General features: G+C 28.3%; 1 protein-coding gene across 1 annotated transcript; it reads right to left on the minus strand.

The window, feature by feature from the left end:
* Positions 1-9344: 9344 nt before the first annotated feature.
* On the minus strand, positions 9345-10434 carry LOC131629201 (bZIP transcription factor 53-like). Its single transcript, XM_058899997.1, has one exon. The coding sequence runs from the start codon at positions 9993-9995 to the stop codon at positions 9567-9569; it is 429 nt and encodes a 142-aa protein (XP_058755980.1). The 5' UTR covers positions 9996-10434; the 3' UTR covers positions 9345-9566.
* Positions 10435-11717: the final 1283 nt, after the last annotated feature.

Consider the following 11717-nt stretch of genomic DNA (forward strand, 5'->3'; position numbering starts at 1 on the left):
TTAATGCACAAAGGAAATGATATGGAAAAAAAGTTTATACCTGGAAATTCAACAAAACTTTTCAGTTAAAAACACTATCAAGAAACTCAAAGACATATTCTGTATGCACATGAGCTTCACCTCCTAAAATCTAAAAAGGGATTATTGCATCTTGCTGGCTCTAAACAACATCACATGAAATGTTCATCAGAGATTGATCATACAATAAAATCCAAGTTATGAACCTAACTAAAGATCAGTATTAATGGAAAAACCTAAATCAATTTCACAAAATTCAGGAGCACTTCAATTTCATGAAACTATTACAGAATCTAGGTTAACAGAAGCATGATATGGAAGATTGAACACTGTTGTAGAGTTTCAGTAACCTCCTCATAACAGAGTTTTAGAAAAACCTGACAATGATAAACAGAATATGAGTATGCCTCTCATCATTTAGATTTGATTACACGCAAAATGAATAGATGTACCTGATTCAAAGACAACATATACGACGCATTCCAGTTTTGTAAAAGATGCTACATCCACTCATTAAAGTTATGCTTCTGCCGTTCACTATTAGTTTATATGAAAAATGTAAAAGAAAATAAATATAAGACATGTAGCAGATAAAGTGATGGTGAATCAAACCTTCAAAAACACATATAAAAACTTACTTGAGACACGAATTTATATATCGATTCCCTTTAGTTGCTGCATCAAGCACTGAAACCAAACCACAAACAGATCATGATTATTAATATTATTATTATTATTCTGAGCGCTATATTTGAGAAAAAAGGGGAATGAGTACCGGATTCTTGAAGATGACCGGTGGCGTCGGTGAAGCATTGAATATGATGTAGTGAGGTGTCGGTGGATTGAGAGAGGGACAATTGGAGTGCTTCAACCATATCGAACCCGACACCACCAAACTCGCCACCGGAAACACAGCACAATTGATCTACCACCGGAAAATCGCACACCTCTATAAAACCGATGAAAATGTCAGATCCACGGTAACGTCGTCGTATCAGGAAAGATTTGGGTGTAAGGGGTTTGGAACGTGGATGGGCAGAGAGAGTAAAGAATCTGTAACTGCAAGATCATGAGAAGTTGAGAGTGTGAAACTTCCACAGTTATAACTGCTGCAGCACACAATGCAGAGGGAATGATGAGAGAATAATGTGTAACTGCCGAAGCTGATGGGGATTTTTGAGGGAACAGTTTAAAAACTCAATCTTTCCTTACAGTGCACAACAGATCAGCCCTCCTTTCCCCGACACATCACCGAATTAGTTGGTCCTAACTGCAGTAGTAGATGCTACTACAATATGTGATCCAAATTGATGACAATTAAGTTTGAGAGATTTGCATTCAAACCTGATGCAAAAGATTATGATGGGTTACAAAAGGCAGAAATGAAAATCACATAAATATTACAATAGGAAAGCACTTCACTTAAAAATATCCAAACAATAACAGAGCAGTGAAAAAACTTAGAGAAAGAACAGATTTTGCATCGGAAACATGAACGGTCCAATATGGAGTAGCTGTCGAACATGGAATCGCTTAAGCTCTTACCTTCTCGTTGTCGAACACGGAATTGCTGCAGCCCAATCTAAATGCTACCATGAGGTTTAAAACCTATATTAAAAAACAGATTGAGGTTTAAAAAACACAAACTTGAAATTTAGATACCGAACGATATCACCTGCCTCCATGAATAATTTGTAGTTGATTAATGTTGAAGTTGGTATTTGTGAGTTTGTTTGAAGTCCCACATTGCTTAGGTTCCCGGACTGTTGGGTGTATAAATATGTGAGGACAACCTCACCTCTTGAGCTAGCTTTTGAGGTTGAGATCCAAGCATATTTAACATGGTATCAGAGCCGGGTTAAGGACTGCAATGTGGGCGTTTGGCTCATGCCCACGCTAGGCGTGAGGGTGGGTGTTGAAGTTGGTATTTGTGAGTTTGTTTGAAGTCCCACATTGCTTAGGTTCCCGGACTGTTGGGTGTATAAATATGTGAGGACAACCTCACCTCTTGAGCTAGCTTTTGAGGTTGAGATCCAAGCATATTTAACAATTAAATCGGACTGGCCACTGCAAAATCAGATAATTTTGGTGAAGTTTAAACCAAAATTTAATGTTGTTATACCAACACTGTCAAACCAACGTTGGGGGAAACTACTGCATAGTCATGAAACCACATGTAATCAGCACAAAACTGGTTATCTGAACTTTCTCCATATCATATTTTAATAATGCTTACTTGAACTTTCTCCCTAGCAAATTTCTCAGCCAAATCTTCTAGAAGCGCCTAACAGATCAAAATTAACAAACATATGGTTAAGTGAAAGATGAAATAATTGTACATGATTAAGCAGTTTGTATACAAACCTTTAAGTACACCTTCACCAGAGACACATGTATTGCTCGATAATCATTGGAATAAGAAAATAACAACAATTTCCTTTCACCTTGTAACAATAATAGGCTGCATAAGAGTAAGAGAATGTGAGAACAACACCAAAAATAAATATCCCGTTTCAGAGTAACAAAGGCCAGAAATATCAAACCTAAAAAATTATGTTGACATGAGAAGGCACACAACCACCACCATTTATTGCATCCTATACAGAAGAACCAGAAAGCGCTGGATCCGCAAACCCTAAGTCATGAAAGTGTTAGATCTGGAAACCCTAAGCCATGAAAGTGTTGGATCTAGAAAACCTAAGCCACGAAAGTGTTGAATCTGGAAAAAAAGGATGAAGAGGAAGAACATAATATATCAGAACAGTGAAGGTATGAAACATTACCTTCAAATTGCATAAACAGTGGCCGACCACCACATGTTCGTTACGAATCCGACATCGTCTCCAGATTAGGCTTTCGTCATCCTCTCCCTTGTTCGTACCACCGTAGCCTTTCGTTTCGAGAAAGAAGAGAAAGAGGGAGAAGAGACTAAATGAGGAAGAAGAGATTGAATGAGGAAGAAGAGAAAGAGGGAGAAGAAAAACAGAGACGTGAGAGAGAGAAAGAGATAACAAAAATGAGAGAAAGAGGGAGAGATAGATAGGAAAAGGAATGAGAGAGGGAAATGCAAATTCAAATTAAAGTGTGTTTTTGGATATTTTAGCAAGAATGATGGAGAAGATGACACGTGTATGAACAGTGCAAAAGGGCAAAGGGGTATTTTCCAGAACATCTAATGTTCTTATGTAACTAGTAACAAACTCGTGCGTACGCACGGGTTCGGGTCTGATACGCGCATTTGCTTACATAATATATTTATTATAAATATAAATTTTTTTTTAAAAAATATTTAAATTATTAATAGATTTTTTCGTAAATAAAAATATTTAAATCAATAATAAATATTTTCCCGTGAAAAAAAATTTGGATCATAAAATAAAAAAGAGTTTATTATTTTTTCATATATACAAATATTTTAATCAATATCATATCTTTACTGTACTTTTTTTTAATATTACTTATAGAAATATTTAAATCAATAATAAATTTGTTCCCGTAGATAAATTTTAATTTAAAATTCCTTTTTTTAGATCTAGTCAAATCTATTTTCAAAAATAATCAAACATATTAAAATCAATTATACACTTTAAAAATAAAAATTATTTAATATTGTATTAAATAAATTATTAAAAATTGACAACAATCTAATTGTACTAAAATTCATACACAACTATTGCCTTGAGAAAACTCTGTTATATATTTTTTAACAAACATTAAACTCTATTTACATGCAACTAAGATTTACTATTTTTTTTTCATATATACCAATATTTTTATAAAAGAACATTTTTTTCTATTTATAATTTTTTTGTTTTGACATTATTTATAAAATATTTGAAGCCATAATAAATTTGTTCCCGTAGATAAATTTTAATTTAAAAATATTTTCCAAAACAACTAATTTTATTATATTATAGATAATAACATCATACCATAAATTTAAAATTTAATACCAATAATTATATTTTAATATAATATAATATAATATTTCTAATTTTAGACAATACATTATCTTCTTAAAAAGTAATAGAAAATAAATAAATATTAAAGGAAATGGATTGAAAGAATAAATTAAATTTGGTAATAAAAGAAAAAGTATTTAGTGTTTTGATATACTTTGCTTATTCTGATTTCAACGCCCAGTCATTTATCTTTTAATATTAATTTTTTTTAATTTTCTGTACTATCCATACTCCATCCTACATTTCTATCCTATACTTCTATCATTTAATTTAATATTAAAGTTTTTAAATTTTTTGTACTATACATACTTCATCCTACATTTCTATCAATGTCACTTTTTTCTTTTGTCAATATCATTCAATGCCTACTATTACCTATTACGTTGTTTTTGCCTACTATTATCTATTATGTTGCTTTTGATCAATGTACTCTGAGAATTGTCTAATCTCATTTATAATTTGAATCATTCATCTATATATTTCTATTTAATATATAATTTAATACAATCTAATATTTATAATCTTATACTATATAGTATTTCTATTAATATTTAGTATTTCTATTAAAGTGATATTTCAAAGACATTAAAATTAATTATAAAAATCTAAAATTACTTTTGATTATATTAAAATAGAAATTAAAGATACATTTATCAAACTTTTAAAGTATACGTATTTTTTAAGCATTCATTTATTTTTAATTTACTATAAAATGGTTATTTTAAATTCTAAATCTTAAAGTCACTTTGATTTTTTTTGTTTTGTTGTAGTAATTTTATAAATTAAAAAAACATTAGAATCAATTATAAACTTGTCTTCATATAAATTTTAATTTAAAATTATTTATTAGAGATCTAATCAAACCTATTTTAAAAAGATAATCAAACACACTAAAATCAATTATATATTTTTAAAATTATTTTTGATTTTTCTTAAAATAATTAAAAATTTCCGTATAAACAAATTTGTATCAACAATATATTTTTTCTATTTATAAAAGTATTTATATTAGTAGTATATTTTTTCCATTTATAAAAATATTTGTATCAGCATAATATTTTTCCCATTTAAAAAAAATATTTGATTCAACAATACATTTTTAATAGTTATATAATATATGTCAAAATATTGAAAAAATATATATTATTTTATATATAAGTTATTATATATTTTTTCTTTTTTTTTTATTTTTTTAAAATTAAAATTTCTTAATAGTTATCTATTTAGAGTTTAATCTAACAATAATTATTTTATAAATAATACTATTAATTATTTATTGGAGAGAAAGAAATGAGTGTAGTTAAATAATAAATAATAAATTATATTAAAAAAGTTATTAATGCCATAAAGAATAATAAATTTTATTAATATTGTAATAATGATGCTATGGTTCAAATGATACTAAATAATTTTGTTTCTCTTAATTTTTTTCTTATAATATGATATAAATGATACTAAATAATTTTGTTTCTCTTAATGATACTACATTATAACCGAGTATAAATTGCAGAAAAAATTGATATTTTTACTTAAATTGATTGCTACATATGATGTGGGATGAGGTAATATGTGTTAAATTGGAATAAGATTTTAGGTGCTACGTTGATAAAAAGATAACTTTTACTCATTGTATTTACTTTTTTGATAAAAATGAATATGTTTACTAATGATGTGTGTCAGCAAACTAGTAAAAACAAAATAGAAATAATTGAAAAGTTTAATTCAAAAAAATTATTGAAAAGTTCAATAAACAGTGTGTTTTTTCCCGCATACACAAATTATTTTTGTTTTGTCAATAATAAAAATTGATTTTAAATTTATAATGATCAATATTATAAACTTTAAAGATTTTAATATAATCCATGTTGATGCAAATAAAAATGAAATGGTAGATTAGTCATTGAATAATGCATTATGAAAATTTATATTTCAAAACTGGGATACTGGTGCCGCTATGCGTTATAAAAACTTATTTCATTCATAGTGGAACAGGTAATAAATTTTGTTATCTTTAGAATCATGTAAAAAATACATTCATTATGGTAGGGATCTGTGCAACACCAGGACCTTTGAGAGTTGTGATAAAACTTGTTGAAAATAAAATATGTATAATATATGCAATTTTGTCCAAAGTTGAATAGAAATGTCATAATGAGTGTGACAAGTAGAGTGTGCAGAGTAATATATTATTAGATATGTGTACTAACACTGTTCCAAAAACACTCTTACATATTATAATAGGTAATAAAACAATAGTCTTTCAAATCTTCTCTGCAATCACACCTCCCCAATTTTCCCAAAGCTCTAGAATATTTTGTCTCTGCAATCATATATCACAATACTGAATAGTGGAATTATGTAAGGACATGTGAAAGATCTAAAATAATTTTACATAATGAAATACTACTTCTCTGTGTGTGCAGTCCTAATTTTGTAGCACAATATCCTCTGAATGAGCTATTTTCTCCTTGTCTTCACAGGTTTATTTTTCACAGCATTTCCCTAAATCAAAGAAATTGAAAAATATGCAAAAACAAAAACAGAGTTAAAAATTCATTCGAAATGAAACACACACAACAACAAATTTGTTCTTAACTGAAACTAACCTTTCATGAAAAGAACAAAGTAGATTATATAGCATAAATATAAACTCTAAGTACTGCTCCATTACCTACAGATTACAAAAATGCATGCTATTTTCTGCTTCAAGTCCATACTCCATAAGAAAATAATTCAATAAAAAACAATAAGTATATAAAGCATAAAAAGCAAGCAAAGACATAAACAAAAACTACAACCAAAGTTAATGTCATATCATGAATCAATTCCCATGAAATGAGTACACATTTAGAAATGTTAGACATCACGTGAAGGTCATGTTATTCGCTTGGAAAAACATGAACATAAAATATTGAACTTCTTACTACATCAAACACATATTTTTTACCATCATCGTTTCTGGTGTATGGAACCCTAAAATATGAACATTTATGTATGGAGAAGAAACCCTAAACTCTGCACATATAAAATACAAATTAATATATACACAAAATATATGCAAAATTGCACACGGCCTTGAAATCGTCGAAACGTCAGATCTTCCGCCATCAACTCTTTGCTTGAAACAAAATCATAACCCACAAACAGATCTCCATCTTCTTCGCTTGAAATCGAATCAACAATCCAAAAGCAAGCAAATCTCCATATTTTTCTGCTTTAAATCGAAACAACATTCCGTAAACAGGTTTATCGGTTGAAATCATATGGTTATTTTTTTGCTTTGACATTTGTATCGCTTGTCCAAAATCAAAAAATAAGAAAGTGAAGAGGAAGAAGGAAGAAGTTGAACAAAATACCAAGTAAAAGAGGAAGAAGAAGCATCAGGAGAAATTTCAAGAGAGAGAGAGAAGAGGAAAACAATTTTTTTTGATGTTTGATAGAAGAGAAAGAAAGAATTGTACATAAAGAAAAGATAGAGATGTCGAGGGAGAAAGTCATGATAAAAGAGTGAACATTGGCTGCATTGGGAACATATATTTTAGAGCAACCTTACTTTATGTGACCCATACCATTTCAACTGTAGTTTGTGTTTGGCAGAATGCTTTGGTTCAAATGCAACAAAAATGAATTTATAATAATATAGAAATATTAGTTCTCAACTATTTTCTTGCAAACCATGTTTGTAATGTAACCAAAATCAGGTAATTGACTGACATTTAGTTGAATTGGACTCAAATTGCCCCCAAATTTGTGATGTGTCACCAAATAAAAAAAGGGTAAAATTGTATAATCCAGAACATCTTCCTTTCTTATATTATAGATTAAAGTGAAAATGAATTATTACAGCATAGTATTTACGGTATCTAATTTTGTGGATTTTCTCTTTTCAAATATTTATTGTAGTCACGTGAATACTGCAACTTTCTGAGTTTTTCTGCACCCTTTCACAATCATCTATCTTCTCTTCATCTTTCAATTTCTTCATTTTATCACTTTTTTCTTTTAAAACAGAAGCTAAAGTAGAATAAAAACACCATTAAATTCAACAACACCAAATCATCATCATCTTTGTCATCCACCCAACACCAGATTATTTCTACAAAAAAAATTATTTTCTTTTAGAAAGATTTAGATTTAAAATTATTATTTGATATTTATAGATCCGAGTTTTTGAATTTGGATTTTGCTAAATATGAGTTATACTAAGATTTATAAACATTAAATGACAATTTTAGAGTTGAGATGAACAAGTACTCAAGTCAATGACGGTATGTGAAGTAAGATTGGGCAACTTCTGATAATAATCTCTTTTATTTTTTCATATTTGTTGAACTTGTTTGTTTTAGACCTGTTTTTCATATTTGGTCCACAAGTTTTGAAATTTTTTGTTTGAGATTTCTTTGTGTTGTTTTTTAACAGTGACTCTTGATTTAAGAATTTTGTGATGGCTCTATAATTTATTTTTCTAGATTTTTTGGTGGCTTTGTAATTTTTATTTGTGATAATTGTGTTTCAATTTTATTGGCGTAACAAAATAAAAAATCTTGTTGGAATTTTGTGATAAATATGCAATTTTTTTTCGAGATTTGTTGTAATAATTAGTTTTGAGATTGTGTTTGGTGGATTTAGAGGTTTTTTTTATAGATTTTTCTGGATTTTTTTGTGGATTTAGGTTTTTTTTTTTTTTTTTTAAGATTTGAATACACCAATTTTTTTTTTCAAATTTAGATAATAAGATTGATATGATAATCGATTTTTTTTTTCAAATTTAGATAATAAGATTGATATGAGATTGAAATATGAATTTGGTTATTTTTTCCATATTTGAAGACACCAGATAAGTCTGTAATCTGAATTTAGTAATTTTTTCCAAATATGGACACAGGATTTTTTTTACCAATTTAGTGATTTTAATAATTGATATGAATCTGGATTTGATAATTTTTTTGTGCTATTCACTGAATATGAAATATTTTAGATTATTTAAAAATAGATATAAAAATATTAAATATTAAATAATTAATAATTAAGATTAGATAAAAAAAATAGTAATAGGTAACTACAATCGTTCAAATTAAATAATAATATGATTAAAAATACAATTGAAGCCTAAAATCAACATGCGCGGCTAAACGGCACCATCGTATCACATTATCAATTAATCTAATAATAATGACTGGGTCTTCAATTAATCTATCTAAAACCGCAGCCACTTTATCTTTACTATATCAAATGTCAGCACAAGTTTTACCAAACAATTCATAATTATTAGATTTAAGAAGAATTATAAAAGCATTCAGAGACCAAATCCATGCCAATATCATTCAAACACCAAATTCATGCCAATATCATTCAAACACCAAATTCATGCCAATAGCATTCACATTAACAATAACTTTTACTATAATTTAAAAAAGTGCATTACATAAGAATCTTCTCTAAAACAAACCAAAAACTTTTATTCAATGACACATACTAGGAGACAAACCAAACATAAAACACACTAATTAAACAAAGTACATAAAAACAGAATTTGATAAAACACACTCATTAAACAACATACATAAAAACAGCAGAAATTTGAGATCAATGCATCGACATATCACTTGAAGCAATGAGAGAATAATTGGAATGAGGTATGAACCAAGGCTTGAGAAGAGGATCAGAAAACATATCATTAGAGCGACCATTAACATTTTCAGCCTTTTCCACCACAGAGTTCAGGAATTGCAATCTATCCTCAAGCTCCTTTGTTTGTGCCCTAATAACATTGTTTGCCGCCTCCATTTCAGTACGAGCGTCCACGGCCGCCTTAATTTTCTGCTTAAGACCCGCGTTCTCACTTTTCAATCTACCTGCTTCTTCGGTCAGATCTTCAACCTGTTTCTGCTTCCTCATTCTCGACCGCTTCGCAGATTCGCGGTTCGACTGCATACGCTTTCTCTTCTTCTCCTCGAGAAGGAGTGGATCTCCACCGTCTGAACCTGAACTGACACGGCGGTGACCAGAAGACATTGCTTGGAGTTTCGAATTTGAATAGATAATTTTGTCAAAATTGGGGGAAATTGTAGAATTGTGCAGATCTAATTAGAAAAATTTCAGAAAAGAGGAAAAGACTGACAGATTACGGAGATGATATCAAATTTATGAAAACACATAAAACCAATAGAGGAACGCAACGGAGAATGAATGCTGGAGACGGATGCGTCGAATAGGGTTCACCATAGAAATTCCAAAAACATTGAAGTTGTTTTGGGAATCAAATCAGAAACACTAGATCGATAACGGTTTATGGAGGGAAAATTGATATTAGAGAAACCTAGATCGAATTAGGATCGGGGAAATTGATGTTGAGATAAGAGGGTAGGTGAGGAAGGTTTTGAATGGATATGAATGGTGGGTTTTATAGAGAGCAAAAAATCTGGAAAGAAATTGAAAACGTGCTTAGGGGTATGGATTTTGATTTTTTTATGGATATTCTTTATTTTTGTTTATTTGAAAAGGTATATACGGGTAATACTTATCTTAAAAATTTATTTAAAGTATGTTATTAATTAAATATTTTAATTAAAATTTGGTTTTGAGATTTGGAAAATCAATTTTCGAGGGCCGGATTTGGTTTATAACGCGTCATAGCTGGCGGCCGAGTGACGACTAGTGAAAGACAGCTTCGAAAAGATAATATTTTACCTTAATTAAGAATTTTGATTCTATCTACTGAATCATATTACCTATTGAGTATTTTTATTATCAAAAATATATAAAATAGATCATATACATTAAAGGACAAAATTTTAAATTATAGTAAAAATCGTGTGACAGTTTTTTTTCTCTCAATCTCTTATAAACTTAACAAAATAGATTATCACCGAACAAAATAGATTACCACCAAAACTACATTTGCATCCTTTTACCATGGCTCTAATACTTTTTAAGGATTTTATAGACGATTTATACAATTTAAATTTAAAAAGTTAATATTTTACCTAAAAAAAATTGTGATTGGGATGATTCTATCTACTGAACACTTTACCAATTGAGCATTTTTATTCACATAAATATAAAATATAAAATAAATATTTAAAAATAATACTTATGGCATTGTAGGACAAATTTTAGAAAATAATAATGAAAATCATTTGACAATATTTTTTACTCAATTGAGCTCACAACCTAATGCAACTGGTCATTTCATTCTAATTATTTCTAAAATAATCAATGCCTTATGAATATTCTAGAAACTTATCCATATTATCCATTGTTCTATATTTTACTTAATTAGATTGTGGCCCGCGCGATGCGCGGATATATATTAGAAATAAATTAAAAATTATGTACTATAATTAATAAATAACAATTTAATAATATTTATTATTAAAAATAAAATTATCTAAAATCTCATATATTTTAGTTGTTAATATATTATAATATTAAAATACAAATATTTATATTTAGTTGATAATATATAAAGTTAAAATATAGAAATTTATATTATATCTATTTATATTAACAGTTGACAATTTAAATAAACCTCTTTTCATAATCAATTTTAATTTTTTTTATAAGTTTATGTTGTATTTTACACGGTTGGTGAATCACAATTATACATATGTGATATTTAATAAAAATAAAATACTACAAAAAAATATAATAACTATCATTAAATTTAAAATAATGCATATCAATTAAATTCATTAAGTTTAAAATAATGCATATCAATTAAATTCAGTTTGAAAT

Source organism: Vicia villosa, unplaced genomic scaffold (genome assembly GCF_029867415.1).
Source record: "Vicia villosa cultivar HV-30 ecotype Madison, WI unplaced genomic scaffold, Vvil1.0 ctg.000534F_1_1, whole genome shotgun sequence".
NCBI classification, from domain to species: Eukaryota; Viridiplantae; Streptophyta; class Magnoliopsida; order Fabales; family Fabaceae; genus Vicia; species Vicia villosa.